General features: G+C 50.9%; 2 protein-coding genes across 2 annotated transcripts; one reads left to right on the plus strand and one right to left on the minus strand.

Moving 5' to 3' along the window:
* Positions 1-9,891: 9,891 nt before the first annotated feature.
* KRP23_9424 (uncharacterized protein) lies at positions 9,892-11,706 on the minus strand (the record flags this gene model as incomplete). Its single annotated transcript, XM_067894976.1, has 1 exon — positions 9,892-11,706. The coding sequence occupies one exon, from the start codon at positions 11,704-11,706 to the stop codon at positions 9,892-9,894; it is 1,815 nt and encodes a 604-aa protein (XP_067742602.1).
* Positions 11,707-18,691: 6,985 nt separating this feature from the next.
* On the plus strand, positions 18,692-20,019 carry KRP23_9425 (uncharacterized protein; the record flags this gene model as incomplete). The annotated part of the gene is made up of 2 exons (XM_067894977.1): positions 18,692-19,045; positions 20,002-20,019. 2 exons carry the CDS (start codon positions 18,692-18,694, stop codon positions 20,017-20,019), a joined length of 372 nt encoding a protein of 123 aa, XP_067742603.1.
* Between the last annotated feature and the right edge of the window lie 264 nt (positions 20,020-20,283).

Below are 20,283 nucleotides of genomic sequence, written 5' to 3' on the forward strand. Positions count from 1 at the left end.
CTAGGCTACCGCTATACACTTGGGCGAGAAAGTTTCATCCGACTTCGTCACAACGGGTGCATGTGCCCGGATTTGGGGTCTTAGGATTTCACCGGAGTTGTTTATATTAGTAGGAATTGATTAGTTGGGTCTCGTTAACTCCTAACTACTCTCTAATGGCGGGAGGACGAGGCAAACTGAAATGAGGACGTGGAGACGGCGGACAAGCAACACGTGTGTCCACGCCGAGCGCAAGGACTGCCTGCAGAGGAGCATAAGGACTTGGACACAATCAGCCGAGAACGACGTGCTCGAATGAGGCAGAACGAGAGGCGAAGAAGGCTGAAACCTGAAGATCAAGCAGTCATCGAACTGGAAGCTGCGGGAGACGTAATGTCGACTGCGGAAGCTGGTACTGGTAACCAGCGGTCAGAGGTGAAGCCTCAACACATCTCGGAGGAGCAGTCTCAGTCAATGGAGACTGCGCAGGCGTCTGTGGGATGCGCCAACGAGGTTGAGACCCCAGCAGTGGATTGAGTTTCGGACACTCTGCTGCCGGTTGAAGAAGAAGAAGAGCTTGCTGAGGAAATTCATGTCAAGGAAGAGTCATCACCTGTGGAGAGATTGATAGCTGAAGATGTCAGGGACGCATTGCATCCAGTACCAGCGTGTCAAGATCCCTCGTCGCACGACTTAGCACCCATGCCTGAAACGGCACCGACACGCACACTGAGTGAAGAATCTGCGCTCCAGAACCTGAACGCGGATCCGCGTTCAAGCTTGACTGTGGAAAGTAACTCAGAGTTAGTGACCAGAGAACCTGATTCAGCACGGGGCGAGGACACGTCGAAGGAGTTCATCGCGCGACAAGTACATCGCTGGGAACAAGTGCGCTCAGGGTTGGTCACTCCTCCGAATGTGGTGTACGAGTGGCCAACACCTGCACTGGACTTCTCGGTATGGTTGGAAACAGCGATGAGGACGTCTGACTATCTGCGGCACCGTATGGCTCTGCCAAACCTGGATGCTGCCTGGATCGTCGAGCTGAACCCTGAGCGGAGGACGTTTGGAATTGCTGAAGACCTGACTGCGGTCACGGTTTCTCCAACTAGGATGACTCCACGTGAATGTGCTGCTTTCGTGCAAACTCTCTTCTTCGAAGCTGGATTTGAGTTCATCAACGTGGTCCCAGATTGGTATCGCACTAGAGCCTCTCAGATTGTGGTTGGATATGTTCGCTCAGTGGTTGAGGAAGTTCAGCAGCTGATCGCGATCGAGCTCTTGGAGTGGAAACAACTCACTGTTGACTTGCCGTTCAAGATTGTCCCGAACGCGGATGTTCTCAACCCGTCTGAAGTTTTGAATGCGATCAAGTATGAACCCATTATGAAGCTGAACGCGGAAGGTGAAAGCGAAGATCGATTGATGTCGGATTACGAAGTAGAACTGCTGGGGAATTCGTTTGCTTCACTATGTCGACTCGTGAGCATCACAGTGCTCAGAAGTCCTCGGGGTCCCCCTGAAAGTGAACCTGAAGCGAAGCGCCCTCAGCGTAGACCTCCTCGTCCGCTCAGCATCTCGACACCTTCGGATCATTCAGTTGCGTCCAGCCGGAGATGTAGGATATGACACTGAGGATCAAGTGATGACCAGCCACAGTTCAGGAACTCTGAACGCGTCGAGCAGGATTTCCGATTCTGTCCCAAGTGTGATTGGTCCTTCAGGCACCTCAAGTGGAACCGCATACGACACGTCACCAGGAACGCAGACATCCAGAGACAGCTCGTCCAGTTCATCCATGTTGTCGTTGGGGCAGCCCAGCCTCAGCGCATATGTCTCACTCAGGATCAGTCCCAGTGATGATGGCAATCCAGTCTCAGGGGTACCCGGGTGCAGGATATGATGGTGGAGCGTTGGTGACGCGTACGCTGATCCCAGCTCGACCTGCCTCGGTGGATCAAGATGATGTCGACATGGCTGATTCAGAGAGTGCTGGCGCTCAGGATGCTGAAACCGCTTCTCAACCGAGACACTCTCAAGCGCGATCGACGGTCAAGTACGGAGGCTCGGGTTTGGCACCAAGCGAATCAAGTTTGAGTGCTAGGACACCTGCACATTCGACGCGGACGAAGTCCAGTTGCACAAGCAGATCACGTCGGTACGTTCGCACTCTTCAGCATCATCCGGAGCAGCACCAGTCGCCCTGAACGTCATGCGTCAACACCAGGAAGCAGTTGCCCAACTCAAGGAGCAGCAAGAAGCGTTTCACGATCGGCAGTATAAAGCCCAGCTGGAAATGCAGCGCAACATGGATCGACAGCTTCAGGGTGCTGCGTTTGAGATTCGTTCGCTGAATGAACGCACAACTCGCGCCGAGGAAGCAAGACATGCCGCTGAACAAGCTTTGCTGAATATCGAAGAAGCTCGGGTGGAGGCTGAACGTCGCGCTCAAGCAGCTGAAGAATCGTTAGCACGACCTACTCCCAAGACGGAAGAAGCTGCACCTGAATCTCATGAAGAAGGGGCTGCCCGGCTGGAGGAAACCATTCGTCTTGAGCGCCAACGTTTGCAGGCTGAAAATACTGAACAACTGAGGCGTGAACGGGAGCTGGGTCAACACAACTTGGAGCAGGCTTGGCAACAACGTCTTACCGAAGTGAATGCTGAACGTGGTCACATGGAGAATGAGCGAGCTGAGCGTGACAAGGAACTGAATGAAAGCCTGAATGCGCGCTTGGAACGCGTACAGCAAGCCATGGAGCATTTGAACCTGGAGCGGGAGCAAGAACGTGAGTCCACACTGAATCGCCAGAAATTTTTGGCCGACCAGAATCGCGATCTCCGAACTGTCGTCTCCCAGATTCAAGCTGGTAAGCTGACCACATCCCCTGAAGTGACAACCCCGATAATTGAGAAACCCTCAGCTGAACCCCATTCGGCAACCAAGAGTTCGGTGGTCAGTGGCGTAATCAAGGATGGCGTGCGTCCTGATACAGAGTCGGTACCGTCGAAGAACAAAGGGACGAAGGCTCAACCAACCACAACCACTTCAATCGTCAAAGCGGAAGGTTCCAGCAAGGAATCCAAGTCATCTGTGCCTAAGAAGACTTCATCCAAGAAATCAGCGGTCAAGAAAAGTGCAATCAAGAAAACGAGTTTCAAGAAATCTCCGCTGAAGGAAAAGAAAGGTGCAGATCCTCCATCTTCAGATCCAGATGAATCTGATTCAGACTTGTCGAGCTCAGATGATGATGATTCAAGCTCAAGTGATTCAGACAGTAGCTCCAGTGATGAGGCGGATCCAAACCTAACCACTATGTCCACGACGGGTAAAGACGGTCAAACGATTTGGACCTATCGACCGTATATTAACTACAATGCGGTTGAGAAGTTTGATGAAGATGCATCTCTCGAAGACCGAGTTGGATGGTGGGAGCGTTTCACTGATATGGCGGATCAAGGTTTGTGGCCAGACAAGATGAAGATCAGACAGCTGAGAGGGAGAGTGTCATCGGCTCTCAGAGATTGGTATGTCCAGCTGCCTAAACATGTTCGTCATGACTGGAAGAAGTTGACACACCGTTTCAAGACCTTGTATTGCCGCACAACTGGTTTTTACTCGGAGCGCTATTACACTATGAAGATGCGTTCAGGAGAATCCGCGCTCAAGTTTTTCTATCGGCTCAACGCTGCTGCGGTTAAGGCTGAGGTGGAGTTTCAGAAGACCACCAAGTCTCGCGAGAGGCACATTCGTCGCTTCATTAAGAAGCTGAAGGACACTCAGCTGAAGACCGCATTTCAAGGTCAGACATTCAAGAGCATGAGCGAGATGGAATATGCGTTGAGACGTAGCGAGGGCATTTGGCGAGAAGAAGGATATGACACACCACCGGCCAAGCAGCTGTATCAAAACAATGCTCAATCACCGCGATACAAGTCTCGGAAGATGGGCAGAACGTACGTTGCCAAGATTGAGCCTGAATCAGATTTGAGGTATCTCAACGTGTCCAGTTTGAAGAATCTGAAACGGAGGAGAAAATGTCTGTTCCTGCTACACAGGTAGTGCACGCCAAGGGACGTGGTGTTCGGCAAAATGAACCTGCCAACTCTGAAACACAACCCATGCTTAGCCTGGAAGATGTCTCAAACGTCGTTTATCGAGCTATGGAGAATGGTGGATGGAAACCTGGGTACAATCAGCAAAATGTGCGTTCAGACAATGCACGCTCAGGATATTCGCCACATTTTCCACCCTGTGAGAGTTGCGGTCGCCATGGACATTCGAAGGAGTACTGCTGGTCAGAAGTCATTTGTGATAAGTGCGATGAAGTTGGTCATCCTGCGATGAACTGCCGAGTAACGCCGTGTCCTGACTGTAGCCAGTTTCATCGTGGATTCCTGTGTGAAGAATGGAAGGCGTTTCAAGCTGGGAAAGCACATGCTCGTCAAGGCACGCTCAAGGAGTAGCCAGACCAAGTTCAAGACCAGCTACGCGAGGACACATATACGTCTGGGAAGAAGCCGTTAAACCTGTAAGCCCGCTGGATGGGGATCCAGCACGCGTCGGGCTCAAGAAAACCCCAGATGTGTGTGTATTAGCGTATGTTGGCCCAAGATCGAAAAAGAATCAAGATAACCAACACTGTATGACTGCAGTTCAAGATTCAACCTTCAACCCTGTGCGTTCAGACCTAGCTGATGTCGAAGTTCCTGTGGAATATCAGCTGAAGCCTGGAGAACGCTATGGTTTGTGGGAGGATCATGAACCTGAAGACACGCATGAGATTGCAACGGTTCATGGAGCCGTGAATGACTGTCGGACTAGTATCCTCCTGGATACCGGTGCATCTGTGAGCATGCTGAGTTTTAACTTTGCACGTAAGCTCAAGCTCAAGCTCTGGACGCACAAACGGATGAAGGTCTTAGGCCTGGGAGGTGTTCCGACGTATATTTCAGCTCATGCTGAGATCAAGATTACTCTTGGCCCCAGGTTGGTTTATGTTTTTCGAATTTGGGTGGCGAATATTGGTGAAGGAGTGGATGTGTTGCTGGGCATGAATTTCATGTTCAGCGCTGGTGTGAGGCTATCGATTCGAGAAGGACTCTTGCAACTTCCAGATGAAGAGACGGTGCTGATGTATGGTAATTCTCCCAAGGATTATATAGGCGCGGATTTGCCGGTGTGTCCAAAGCAGAATCTGTATCTACGCCCAGGTGAAAGTGCAGTGGTTCGTGTTGACTATGGTCGATTGAACCCTCAGCGCGGACTTGTGTGGGCTGGGCGTGGTGATCGGTGGGTGACTCAGGTCATTTTCGCGGCTAGGTCTTGGGTCACTGCGGTTAAGGTGGTGAATATCTCGGACAAGATGCTCTGGGTCGATAATTGTACACAGATTGCAAGAGTGGTTGAACATGTTTTTTTTCCCACGCTCAGGAAGGTTTGTGCGGCCTGGAAAGAGGCAGTATCAGGAGTGGCAACAATTGATTTATGAAGCCACTTTATCTGCCCAAGCTCAGATGCGTGCTCGACGTCTTGAGCAGTTGGTGACTGGAAAGCAGAACCCCAGCACTCAGGTCCCTGAGTATCCGTGGCCATCCAAGATCATGATGAGGTCGACCCCTGAGACTGCTGTGGTGAACATGGTTCGCACGAATCCCAGGCCGAAAATCTTCGAGTGACGTTTGCTGAAGAAAATTCACGAACACATTGTCCAGCCAAGCGTGAATCCAGGACCAGGGACGCTGAAACGCAGACTGAATCAGCGGTGAAAGAAGTTGACGTCCAAGGCCCTGAACCAGACGTTCAAGAGTGTGATGATTCCGAACGAGTGTTGGTAATGGAGGAAGACACTGGACAAGCTTCACTTTTTGAAAATACACTCTCTGAAGGTGTCACTCAAAATGAGAGCCTGAGAGAGGACCAGTCTGAAAATGAGTTTCAAGGTTTCTCAGCTCAAGGATTTGCGAGTATGCCTGTGCAGAAACTAGAAGAGGAGTATGCGAGGTGTATGCGTGTGTCAGCTGAAGAATTGGATCTGGAACCACCTGTCTATATCAGGGAAGGTAGTGAGGCTATGGCTCAGCTACGTGAACACTTGATTATGTTACCTGAGGTCCAAGATTTGAGTCCTGAGTGCAAGATCGAAGATGCGGATGTTGGCGTCTCAGGAGTCACGACGCCAGAGATGGAAATGAAGATGACGGAAATCCTGAAACGACATCGGAAGATCTGTCTGGGAGACGGAAATGCAGCTCCAGCTCCAGCGCGAGGTATTGTGTGTGATCTGGATGTAGGGGATGCACGTCCAGTGTATGTCAAGTTGCGCCACATCTATCGATCAAGGTGTACGAGTTGCTCAAGAAATTCGTTGAAACGGGTCTGATTGAGCATTCCAAATCAGAGTGGGCTTCGCCAATCGTGATTGTTCTCAAAAAAAATGGAGAGGACATCAGGATGTGTATTGATTATCGCCTGTTGAACGACTTCATCAAGCTGTCACGACACCCTCTGCCACTGATCGATGATTTGTTGATTGGTTTTGAATCTGCGATGTGGTTTATGAGTCTCGACATGGCTAGTGGCTTCTGGGCTGTACTCATGACTGAGCGCGCGAAATTGATTTCAGCGTTCATTTGCCCTTTTGGACACTTTCAATGGATACGAATGCCCTTCGGACTCAAGAATGCACCTCTAGTGTACCAAGCTGTGATTAACAATTGCTTGTGGGGTTTTGTGCGCCTGCCTCCAGAAGGGGAAGCTTTGGTTGACCAAGAAGTGTTGCAGTTTTTGAACCTGAATGTTCCAAGTGCTGAACGGGACAAGACTCAGGATTCTGAACGCACATGTGCTGAAGGTCCTGAACTTGACAAGGTTGAACTACCAATTCTTACGGAGCAGATGACTGTATTCAAACGTAACATACCGATGCGTTTTGTGGCAGCTGCCCGACTGGGAAGTAGTGGATGCGCAAGGATTTATCTTGGAGGATGTCACTGTGAATGATGCTGAGTATCATGGGATAATAAATGGCCTGAAACTGGCATTATCTCGCAACGTTCAGAACCTGGTTGCAGTTGGTGATTCAAGAATTGTGATTCAGCAAGCTCAGGGCTTGATAAACTGTAATACTCCGAACCTTCAGCGCCGACTTGCCGAGTACGAAGCTCTCAAAGCCAAATTCAAGTCAGTTCAACTGGTACACTTCAAACGCTTCTACAATCAAGCAGCAGATTATCTGACGTCCAAAACATTGATTTTAGGTGAGTCTTGGCGAGTTGAGGACGAAGATGAACGACTTCATCTGCAATTGGTGTCAAAAATCCCTGAGCAAGTCATGAAACCGACTGAGACTCTGACTGGAGATAAAGATTTGAAGTTCGAAGCTGAATCGAGTCCTCTTCCTCCTGCGGCCAAGGTTCTAGCAGCGTTTACGCGATCTCAGGTCGAGCGATCCGGATCAACTGAACCTTTGGAACCAGGCAGAACGTTGGCGCCGAATCAAGGCTCATCAAGATGGTGACGCTTTCTTCAAGCGGATACAAAGCTATCTGAAAGGCAAGTTGGATGAATTTTCCCGATCTGAGGTCAAGAAACTTGCCAAGTATGCGGATTGCTATATTCTGGACTCACGAGAAGTGCTGTACCGCTTGGCTGCAGAAAATAAGGGACGCCCTCGTAACAGAGAGTCTGAGCTGAGACTAGTTGTTCTTGAAAACTTGCGTCCAGACATGTTGCACTATGTGCATGAGGATTTTCAAGGTGGGCATCAAGGCATAACTCGCACATATCAACGATTGTGTGCAGAGTGTTATTGGCCAGGTATGTTCGCTGATGTGGAGATCTTTGTCAAAGAGTGCACTGATTGTGCGTCGGCCAAGGGACGACCTCCTAATTCTGGACCTTCACCTGGAAATATCGAACCTCAGCGCCCGTTTGAACTAGTGTCAAAGGACTTTGTCACCCATATGCCCAAATCTGAACGCGGGAATACTTTTCTGCTCCTGTTTCAGGATTCATTTTTAGGCTATGTGATGTGCAAACCCATGAGTTCGACCACTGCCCAAGAGGTTGCTGAGGCTTACGAGGAATGTGTGTTCAGGCGTTTCGGAGCAAGTTTAATGCTGAGGCATGACCAGGATCCAAGGTTCATGAGTGAAGTTTTTACCCGATTCCGGGAAATGCTGGGTAGCAGGCAACGAGCAACCCTAGCATATCGACCTCAAGCTAACGGCCAGCAAGAGCGGTCGGCCCAAACGGTAATGCGAAGTGTCCGTGCTTACGTGGCTGAATCAGATCAAAGCGACTGGGACGATCACGCTGAACGTTTGATGTTTGCCCTGAACACGTCTTTTGACGCCACCCGGTTAGATACACCATTGTACTTGGTGCATGGTTGGTATGCTCAAGGGACGGTGTCAGCGATGCTTGGACCCAAACCTTCAGGCGTCGTTGAACGTACCGCTTACGAGTGGCGTCGGAAGTTACAACGTGACTATAGTTACGCCCCAGCCTGTGCCAAAGACCTTCAGATAAAGGCGAAACGACAGCGCTCAGAAGCTCAGACGGAGAAATGGAAGGAGTTGTCAGAGCGTCTCAAAGCTGGTTTCAAGGTTGGCGATGCTGTATGGCTATACATCCCCAAGGTGCAGACTGGGTTGAGCAGGAAGTTGGCTCATATGTGGCATGGTCCGTTCAGGATAGATGAGATGCATGATGATTTCAGAGTCAAGCTGAGAGTCACCAACACTGGATATCGGGTCAACCCTTGGGTGCATGTGAGTCGCCTGAAACCGAGAGCTTTGTTCCTGAAACGTCCAGTTGAAGCAATCGAGTTGGACGAGGATGGTGATTTTGACACCGCTTTGTTACCCGAGGACAGCTGGGAGCCAGAAAATATGAACGACGAGTTTGAAGTTGAGAAAATTCTGGATCTGCGTTGGAATAAACGCACTCGAACTGCACGACGCACACGAGAATATCTCGTGAAATGGAAGGGCTATGAAGAACCAGAATGGCTACCAGTTTCACAACTGAGTTGTGGTGCTCTCCTGTATGAATTCAATCAAGGAGCTAGAGCGAGAGCTCGCTTCAGGACCATGCAGGCAGGAGATGATCATCCCAGAGCATAAAGTGCCCCGAGCACTTGTGCCTGGATGTAGACCGCTGACTTTGTGAAACGATTGAACCTGAAACGGATTTTCATATATGTACCCTGAAGTGATGAACATGCTGAACGTGAAAATGAGAGAAACCTGAAACCGGAATTGAAGAACGGATGACTCTGGGGCAGTTGTGACTCAGACGCGACTTTTGAAGAGAGTGTGACTTAAAAGAAATGGATTCCAGAATTGACAATGCTGAAATGCAGGTTGGAGTGACAAGTTCTGAAACGAGAAAAATGTATTCCTGGACGTTAAGAGTACGACACTACTACATTCAAAATAAGTAGAGCGGAAGCAGCGTCCAGGATTTGCCGACTTGAATCGGGGCTCAGACTTCAGATTTCCGTAGTTTCTGTCTTTTCGTCATCATCCACGATCTCGTTGTCAGGATGTCCTGGTACGATCCAGTTGAACGCACGACGCGGAAGTGGGATAGTTCGAGCACGTAATTTCGCGGGGATATGCTTGGTTCGCTGAATCTCATTTGTTGCTGAAACCCAAAGTGTGCGCTCAGGCTCCCGTTCGTCCACCTCCATCAACTGCTGGCGGGGAGGCTTACGTTTGCCGGTTTTATCGACGGAGGGAGGGTCTTCCCAGATCCAGTGACAGACACGAAACGGGCCAGATTCCAGGTTCCTGAAGCAGAGTCTCGGGGAAGCCTTGAATCTTCATCAGACGCTGGACCTCAGTGCGATGTTTCCGCATCAGCGAATCTGTTCTTGAGCGACGTCCGTCATACAAGACTTGAGACTATTCATCTTGGTCCGGGTCAATGGTGATCCAGTGAAGCAACTCCCACCCAATCTGACTGTGGTCTTCCATGAAGGACACGAATTTCTTCAGGCCGGCCATGATTGCAGGGCCCAGCTTGGAGGCTTGGTGATAGTAGAAGACCTTGGTGCGTTCAGCAAACATGTGTCTCCACGGGAGCTGTTTCTTGATCCAGGATCCGTTCTTCCTTTTCGGCAAGAGGCTGTCGTACAAGTCGTAGTTCCAGCGTTCTTGAGCGTACCGAATCTCAGTCTTCTGTGGAGCGTAGTTGGGGAAACCTTGAAGCTGGGCCTCGCTCTTCTTACCGAAGAAGTATATCTTGATCCCGAAGTACCTGAACAACGACGTGATGTTTGGATCAACAATCTCGATCTTGCGAAGCTGCTCCAGGCTCAGATCTTGAAATGGGATATCAGCCAGAGGAGTTGAATCTCGACTACTGAAAAGATAATTGGTCTTGGAGTTCAAAAGCGCTTTCTTGCGCGCAGATCCCGAGTGAGAATTGGAGTCCTTGGAGCGCTTATTCTGCGAAGAACGCTGAGGGGTCGAGCGAGGCGCTGAATCTTCTGAATCAGAACTGGACAAGACGGTTAGAGATTTGGGTTTCTCCTCGAGAACGTCGGTCTTGAGGTATTCCACTTCAGCTTCGCCTTCAGCGTCGTCAACCTCTTCCTCCTTGTCAACAGTCTCAGGGTCGAACGGAGAGTCGCCGTCGCTGCTACTCTGGTCCGAATTTTCAGGAATTAATTGGTCACACACCACTTCGACGAGAGGATGCCAAGGCTCAGGCTGAAGGTTTCGTGCAAACATGTGCTCCAATCGAGTTTCGGCGCGAAAGAAGTACATCTCAGGGACATACTGCGTCCAAGGAGTTGAGTCCAGTTTTTCGAAATAAATCATGCTCACAAGCATGGTTACGAGAGGCTCATGATGGAAGACGGGGTGAACCACCTTGTTCCTGCTCACAAACTCAACTGAGGTCTCGTAAGAACACCCGGTGAGCATAGTGTAGCGAACATCCAATCTAAGGCCGTTCCAAACTACACCTCCCGGGAGATTCCCGCGTGCAACTTCCTCCGTCCACTCCAATTCCTCAGTTCCAGAATGAGTATACTCCAAACACGGCAAGCGAGAACTGGGACGTAACGGGAATGAGTCCTTGAAACTGATCCAAGACTCTTTCGCTGCAGACTTGCGAGTCTTCTTCGGTCGTCGAGATTCAGGAGTCTGAATTGAATTTTTGGAACCCTTGGACTTGAGACCAGAGTGAGACAAATCTAAGGTCTTGGGCGGAGTTTTCAGCTGAGAGTCTTCATCGTCATCATCTCCAGCTTTCTTGCGCTCCACCACGTAGTCCCCAGGGACGCACCTGGGATCGTCGACGGCGAGGACGTTGATGTTTGAGATCCACGATGAAGGAGGCTTGGTCCGTTTGACGAAGTGCTCAAAGAGACCCTGACGTCGTTGCCAATTGGATGTGATTGAGACGTTTGGATCTTGGTTCAAGAAATCGGTGAAAGACCACGAGCTCAACTTCTTCTCCATCATGTCTCGACGCAGAATTTCACACCGAGCCTCAGATGTGTTCAGTTGATCTTGGAGCTCAGTGATCTTGTCATCACGCTTGTTCAGTTCCAGCTGGTGCTCTTCGGGCATGGATCGGATTGAGGCTTCGAACCGCATCTCAGCATCATCCTTCTGAGCGGACATGTGTCCCAACTCGGATTTCCAGTATGCCTGCATGGCGGTCCACTCGCGTTCAACAGCGTCAACCCTGGAACGCAACTGGAGCATATCTTGAGTTGGTTTGTTGTTTTGCTGGAGAAATTGGGTACGAAAATGACGATATTGCGAGAGAAGTCGTTTCAAGAACGAAACCATGTTGAAAGTTCGTTCAGCCAAGCGATCGGTCCGAACACCCCCAAGAGCGAAGCCATTTCTCTCTGCACTGTGAGGGCACTCAACATGCTAACGAGGTTGGAGATCGAAGGAGGCCTAGAGACAACTTTCAGAGTGTTCTGAGCCGACCCAGGACCCAAAAGCGGTTCCAAGTCATGCATGTCAGCGTCGCTGAGGGTCTCAAGCACTTGAACAGCCTCCAAACCTCCATATCCATCACGAAGATGGACACCATGACGAATGGAATCCTCAGTGGCAGGAACCCCGACGAGACGCATGGGGACATCCGCATCACAATCAGGCGGAACCACCCAGTTTGTTGGACGCTTCATCTCGAAGTCTATGTAGTCAAAGCTGGACGACGGCACGAGCTTGGAGAGCGAAAAGCGGGCGTACTCACCGCGAGTTAGCTGGCGTGGAACCTTGTTGACGAAAGAAATCAATGCGCCAGACCGCCGATTACCGGTGCTCAGAGAGAGCGGAGTTGAATCAGAGCTCCGCCCCTTGTCATCATCCGCACCAGCGCTTGCCTCCGCTTTGCGCTTGGACGCGGCCTTGTCTGATGCGTCGCCAAGGTTGTCTGAAGCTGCGTTGTCGATCTCCGCCGTCCGCTTCAGCTGAGTGTCTGCCGATTCCTCCATAACGACGTCTCCATCACGCGAAAGGTTGTCGGGAGCACCATCCGCTTCTTGCGATGCACTAGGCGTGACTGAAGAAATGAGCGCTGTGGTGTGACGCGGCCCAAGACGAAGGTTGCTTGATGCAACGAGAGGATGTGTTGTTGATCAAGTGGAAAGTTGGAATGTGAGAATGGCTGTGGCTAAAGGTTGGCCGCAAAAATGAGTTTGAAGGTTTTGGACCCGGAGCGAAAGGGTGAGAAAGGGGCTGAGCCCGCGCAAGTTGCTGAGCAACGGTAAAACCACGTTCAGGCTTAAGCCTGCTCCTATCAGTTCCAGACATGGTGCCTCTCCTCGGAAAGTTCCTCTTTGACAGACCATGACCGGAAGGGACGGTTGAGTGCAATTTCTCGGTTGGAATCAATGGGTGACTAGTGACGTGGATATATGCTGATATTTGATTGGATGCTGAAATTTTGAGTACTGGTTATGCGCATTGCGCATGTTGAATGTGGAATTCGGCTGTGTTCCGCGGAGCGGATGCGCTCAGGCTTTAAGATGGGCCCCCCAGATTTGGAAGGTCAGATTAGGCTCCAAACAGCCTGAAACTGGATCTATGTCTGAATCAACCCCGTCCTCAAGCGGGGTTAACCCAATGGAGTTGAAAATGCCTATGTGAATGTATCACATATGGTGTCCCGCCTTGCCTAAAGCCTGAGCGTGTGAATATTCGTGTACCCGGAGTGCACCGTAAGTCACCAGACGCCAGACAAACAAAAAGCCCGTTGAAGAAATGCCGTGTGGACCCTCACAATGAAGTATGATTTTGGTCATGAGACCTTGATCACATTAGATGTCTGAACGCAGATGTCTGAACGCGGATGTCTGAACGCATGTATTATACGTGCTCAAGACTATCCTGTACTGTGAGGTCGTACACACTGGTTTCAGCTAAATGTCCAAGTTGAAGAACCCTGAGCGTGAGTTCGAAGTATCTACGTTCAAGGAGATTGGAACCTGAAAATGATGTTCAAGGTCAAGTACTTGAAAGTAGGTTTAAAGAACCCACGTTCAGACAACCCAGAACCCAATGCGAGGATTTGACTCCTTGAAGATGGAAAGTGAACCCACGAAGTGACAGCCAGTATACTCAAACTAAGTCAAAGTCAGAAGGTCGCTATGAACGCTATGAAGAACACAGAAGAACACAGAAGAACACAGAAGAACGAAGACAGACAGATACCCTTTACGAAGAAGCTAGCGATCGGCTAGCAAAGATAACAATCAGAGTTCGTTTAACCCCCTACTACGCAAGTCGCTCAAAGTAAGTGAGCTTCCGACAAGCAGGACACGGGTCCGCCGTTCAGTTAAGGGCAGTTCGGTGCGGGGCTCTCTACAAGATTCAAGCCCAGTTGCGAGGGGATCATTCACGTAAGTATTTGACGTGATCCTTGCATTCCTTTTATTAGTTGGACCCGCTGCGCGTACGGTAAGGGCGGGGTTTTCATTTCATATTAACAAGGCCTTCTTGGGTGATAGTAGCAGTCATCCCCAGGAATATTTGATAGACTGCGTTTGAGATAGGATTGTATTGGTGTGTATTATTTCCCTCATCTGAGGGTGGTGCGCGTGTGAGGAAAAGGCTTCAGGATTGACCAGTATCCTGGGTTCAGCCTCAGTTGACTGGTGTTCAGACCCACCGTTCAAGGATCTATAAGAATAAGTAACGGCTGTGTGTTGTATATAACTCTGTATTTGTATTGGGTATCTGAAAGTGGTGTTGTTCCGAGTTCTCAATACCGGTTCCAGACATTGGAGAAGTACATTCAGGAAGTGGACGTTACGCTCAGCATCTTCAAGGCCTATTTGTATTTGACAACTCATTGTGGTGATATATCCGAGCTTCCCCCGAAGCAATCGACGCCGATAGGGATTACACAAGGTGCCACGCCACTCTGAATCACGGTTTCAAGGAACCGCGTTCAGGGTTTACACCCCCCAGGCTTAAGTTTCAGGACTAAGTCTAGGCTACCGCTATACACTTGGGCGAGAAAGTTTCACCGACTTCGTCACAGACGGCTGCGAGTGCTTTTCTCGAGACCACCACGGTAAACCTCGCTGAGTATGCTGGAATGAACAACGGCGTCTCGGCTGCGCTCGAACATGGAGCCGAGGATTTAGTCATCGTTGGCGACTCGAGACTCGCAATCCAGCAGTCCCTAGGGGTGATGGCATGTCGAAAGGAATCTCTGATGGTACAACTGAATCGTCACCGAGAACTCACGACCAAGCTGCGGTCAGTGAAGTATTTGCACGTAGTCCGAGAGTTCAACGCTGCGGTAGATTCGTTGGCAGGCGAGGATCTAAGCAGCAAGGAGTCCAGTGTAGCTTCGACTGAGGCTAGGATATCAGAATTAGTCGAGCTGAACCGGATCGGGGAGGTCATTTATGAACCTTCAGTACAGACCACGGCCGAAGAGAAACAGGCGGTGAACTTCGACCGAGCTCAGGTAGCCCATGGAACCTCTCGCGACAGATCTTTTTTCGACTTTCTGCGGGACGAACCAGACTACCTAACTGCAACGACCAGACACCAAGCAAAAGCGAGGAAGAAACGAGTCCAGTTTGCGGATGAGACTTCGGTACTAGGCCCGAACGATGCGGCTGAACGAGACGAAGCGAATGGTGTGGCCACCGAAGCTCAGAACGAGCGGAGAGCCGAGCAATTGAGTAACGAGGCGGACCCTGGCGCTCCGAACGCAGAAGACGTTGACCCTGTGGTTATACAGGAAGAGTGCCGGCGACGAATCTCCGCCGCCCAGGACGAAGAGCTGAGATGGTCGAACCTAAAAGCGGTCCTCCGAGGCGAGGAAACAGACCTAAGCTACAGAGCAGCCAGAGACGCTTGGAAGATGGCCGACAAGTTCGTGCTTAGCAAAGGTGGTGTACTGTATTTCCTTGGAACGAACCGTCGGTGGGGCAACGAACGCCGAGAGGAGACAACGATACGTCTAGTGGTGCCCACAACGATGATTCAGGAAGTACTACGGAGTTGCCACGACTCGTTGGAAGGTGGCCACCAAGGTATCGGTCGAACTTACCACCGAGTCAAATCGGACTATTTTTGGATTGGACTATATGCAGACGCCGAACGACACGTCAAGTCCTGCCCCGACTGTAGTTCGAGCAAAAGTCGACCACAGTTCCGAGGCTACTCGCCAGGGAACGTTTTGGCAGAGCGACCGTTCCAGATGGTGTCGATGGATTTTGTCATACCGTTACCGAAGTCTCGTCGAGGCAATTCAGCCTTATTACTGTTCCAGTGTGCGTTCACAGGATTCGTCATGGGTAAAGCTATGTCGGACACTGCCACTCTGAAAGTCGCACAGGCTTTCGAGGAATGCGTGTACCGAAGATTCGGAGCACCAACTCTAATCCGACATGACCGAGACCCTCTCTTCATGAGTGAGGTGTTCCCGGCCTTTGCAGAGATGATGCAGTCTCGGTCAAGAGCGACCCTGAGTTATCGGCCGCAGGCGAACGGACAGCAAGAGCGGTCAGTGAAGACAGTCATGCAGTCGGTGCGAGTGTACGCGGAAGACCCGCTACAGCAGGACTGGGACGAGATCGCAGAGCGGCTGATTTTTGCTATCAACAGCCCTCAAGATGGCACACGAAAGGACACTCCGTTTTACCTAGTTCATGGGTGGGACGCACAATCCACGCTGCGAGCGATGTCTTCGTCACTCAAACGAGGATTCGGAGGCCAGGCTGACGCGTTGGCATGGCGCCGAGAAGTGAATCGGCAACAGGAAATCTCGTGGAGAATGGCGATGGAGTACCAGCGTGTCGAGTAAGCTCAGAGAGCAAGAGAGCACAATGAGTCGCTGGAGCGGCGCGAGAGAGCTGCAGTACCGAGTGTCGATGAAAACGAGACTTCTGACGAGTAACAGGTGGAGACAGGTGTGGTGTAGGGAAACTCATATTTTGGGTAGACCACCCAGTCTGGCTCAGTTAGGTACGTCGTACCTAATCGAAGTTCGCACCTAAGCGGCGAACTCAGCGAAGCGGTCGGACTCGGCGAGCATTAAGACTCAGCGAGCGGCAAAACTCCGCGAGCGTATTTCATTTGTGAGTTATTCCAAGTGGGAGAGGATAAGCCAGGGATCGGAGCGAAGGGTCGGCGGAGATCCATAACGACCCGACTCGACGAGGATCAATTAGGAAGCTGAGCGAAGAGTCGCAGGGAGATCTATAACGATTCCATTTCACTAGATATTTGTATAGGATCGATAGGAGACCAAAGAGGGGAGCCCGAATGGACTCCCCGAAGACACAGAGATAACAAAACAGAGCAGAATCTTCTAAGCCCAAGAACAGCGTACGCTTTTTCCGGTAAGCCCCTGCGTGGGCTGGATTATGTCTGCCGTCGTTCCCCGAGAGGCATAGCTTGTAGGGGAATCGACTGGTAGCGCCAAGAGATCAAGGTCGGCCCGGGGTGGGCACTTCTCGCTACCAACGAAGACAAACCTCGTCGAATCGACGAGCCGGTGGGTCTGCACAATCCAGGACACCGCAATCTTCTAGCTGAGCGTACTCTGCGCTTGGTGGTCTGTAAAAGCGCTCGCGCGCCAACGTCCATCCTTTGGTGGAGGTCACAGGGTTTGAGGAACGGAAGCTGCCCCGCTCAGGCGAGCTTCTGGAGTTTGGATTGGTACTCAGCGAGAGCAGGGCCTCAGCTGGACCCGGCTGGGCCGAACCGCAAAGGGAACCAACAGAACCCTTCGCAAGCCCAACAACGCCGACCTGACTCGGCGAATTGTTGTGTTGTTGCGTGGAAGCCGCACTAACGAAGTTTTTGTGGATCACAACACCACAAATACCAATTGCTTTATACGCGTTGGTACCCAGCGCAACTTGTGTCACGATATTGCCAACTCCTGACCCGATATCCACGAAAAAATCATGTCCATCAAGCGGTCCAAGCGCTTCCAACAACGTGGTGACCCCTTCCGGCAACATTTCACCAGCATTACGTTGTGGATCATTGAAGTCTCGTGTGGCCACTTTGCGAGACACAGCCGCAAACAAACCAGACACCGCTTGCTCAACAGATGAAGGAGACATCGCTGGTGACCCTGGCGCCATCGATAGTGCCAACGAATCGCTCGTGGGTTCGTGAGTACTTGGTTCCTCGTCAGAATCTTCAGGGGGTGATGCGGGAACCGGGAACTCCTGCGGAGGACTACTTATTACAGGTGCAGTCGGAGGGCTTCTTGGAACTTGCGGGATAGCAGGTTGTTCGGGAGGCTCCGGTGGTACGTGACTGTCTAGAGATGGTGTAGTGATCGTAGTAGAGGCCAATAGTGCAAGCGATCTTGGTGGACTCCTTGTAGTCGTATGATTCGTATCTTGTCCAACAGCTTGCTCACGAAGTTGACGCATTACCGCAGGCGGTTGTCCACGGGGCCGGCGAACAGGAGTTGAGAAAGCTCGGCGGAAATCGACGTAGGTCATTACCCCAAGTTCGCATTAGAGTTCTCAAGCGGTGCTGGAGCGCTGTGACAATGTGCTTTGTCCGGCGCATGTGATGCGCTACATCTTGCCATGAAATGCAGGCCCCTCCTTCCACAAAAGCACGCGCGCGTTGTGCCAATTCCTTGTCGTCTTCAAAACTGAAGCTTGTACGCATGATGCGCCGAAATGAAAGATGCGCCAAGCAAAGCAAATGACCTCAGTTCACTATCAAAATTGAAAGATGCTGACTGATACGTGGTGAAGGGAGAGATATGGGGAGGATGGGGAGGACAGATTTTTGGACCTATAACGCCACGTAGGCTGTGTCACGGACAAATCGCACTTATGCTGCGTTTTGGTTGACGCAATCTCGCCCAAATTCGGACTTAACTGCATATTTTGCAGTGATGTTTGCCACATAATGCAAACTATTCAAGGGTTCGGGGAGACCGTCATGCCAGGCAGGCGATGTGATTGGTAGTAACAAAAGTGGGTTGGAGCTTGGCTGAACTTCTGTCAAGGGGGTCATTTTGACCCCCTTCTTGGCCACTTTCCTCGCAGGTTTTGACTCGAGCATCAAGGGGGTCAAAATGCACCCTTTGTTCGCGAAAGGGTTAAGCGTCCTAATTTCTTGCTACGTTTTCTTTCATTTTTGGTACGACTAAAAAATGTGATTCATCGCATAAACATTTTCGCATACAAAATCCAAGTGACCCAATTACAGTAGCGGATCTACAAATCAGGCGATGCTGTCACCGACGCAGAAGCTGCCCAAGGCTCGCTCAGATGCCTCCGACCCAAGCGATCAGGTTTACCTCAAGTCCACGTGGGTGGTCACGTCGCTGCGGCATCCGGCGCTTCGGGTGTTGTGCTGTCTGGCTCACTTGGTTCTGTGCTTCATCTTGGGGGTCACCTCCCCTCTGCTGACGTCGCTCAAGAGCCCCGCCAACTTCCCAGTATACGGGGATCTAGTGAAGGCAGCAACCGCAGGCTTTACATGGCAGAAACTTATCTTCCAGAGTGTGTTGAGTGTCACGTTGCTGCTGTTCCTGAGACTTGTGGCATACCCGCGCCTAGTGCAGCGCCAATGGAACTGGGAGGTGTCGTTCCACCACGCTACACAAACTTTTTCGATACTTTCGAGGGCCTCTGAGGCTGACATGAATCCCCAAACAAACTTAGCAGGAGCTCGACTGGGAGTACTGGCAGTGCATACTTTCCTCTCTGGTAGTTCTAAAGACGTCCCGGCGGTCCGGTTGCACGTCTGGAACATCGGGTCTTCGCATGGCTCTTGGACATTTATGGCTGCAATATTCCCCTTCCTCTGGGCGGCAGTGATGTATGCTACCAGAAAAATTGTTCGCGATTCTTCAATCCAGAAAATGTTCTTTCCAGAAGACCAAGATGAAGCCTGGACAGATCTGCGCCAGCTGGAGCTGCAAAAAACTTTATCAACTACGCTGCTGACGCTGAGCTGCTTGAAGCTGTTGGTGACGCTTGATTGGGTACTTCAAGACCGCGAGTACAATCGCGTTCTGTTTGGCAGCTGGTTGTCTTGGGTGCGTCAAGTGTACAGGGAGTTGCCGGCTGTGCGTCTGCTATGGTGTTGGCTTTCGCTGGTTGGAATTGGTCTCGGTGGGGTTTATTTTGGTGCAATATGGATGGTTCAAACTGAGTGGATGAAGTGGAGCCTTAACGATATAGACGAGGGGGATATGATGAAGTCTTGGTTGAGTAATTCGTCCTGGAACGCTCTGCTCTGCTCACTTGTCGTAGCTTTGGACTTGCTCTGGATCGTACAGGATTGGGAGTTCCCGAGTTTTTCTTCGTCACGTGGCTCCCATATCTTTGGGTTGACCTTGGACCAAGTTACGCTTCGCCTTCCTTTCCGACTACGACTGTGTTTCGCTAGCAAATGGATCGGTGGATTTCTTGTTCTAGCGCTCCTACTGCCTCTCGAAATATCGCAGTTTCTCCAAATCGCTTGTTATTCGCCGCTTGAATATGCACAGCGCGTAAATGTGCTGTCATTTCGAACCCTCCCCATGAACTCTAGCTACAGCAGCGTCGATGACTCTCGTATGTCTGACGCTCTAGACGCAGCCACCCGCACAATGCTGCAAGTGGGATCTCTTAGCCGATACTTCCCATGGTCTGCATGGGAACGCGTACCAGCACTTGTAGTGCTCTTTCTTGGTCTGGCCGCGCTGCTTTGGCTTTGGGAAAAGGAGCGTTGCAAAATGTGCTTTGCCGTCTATCTCGGGTTATCAACTGTTGACACGGAGCCGAGGAAGGACTTTATGAGACTGAACAAAGCAGTACCTGCAACTACCAAACG

Source organism: Phytophthora ramorum (assembly GCF_020800215.1).
Source record: "Phytophthora ramorum isolate Pr-102 chromosome Unknown Phyram_PR-102_s0008, whole genome shotgun sequence".
In the NCBI taxonomy this organism is placed as follows: domain Eukaryota; phylum Oomycota; class Peronosporomycetes; order Peronosporales; family Peronosporaceae; genus Phytophthora; species Phytophthora ramorum.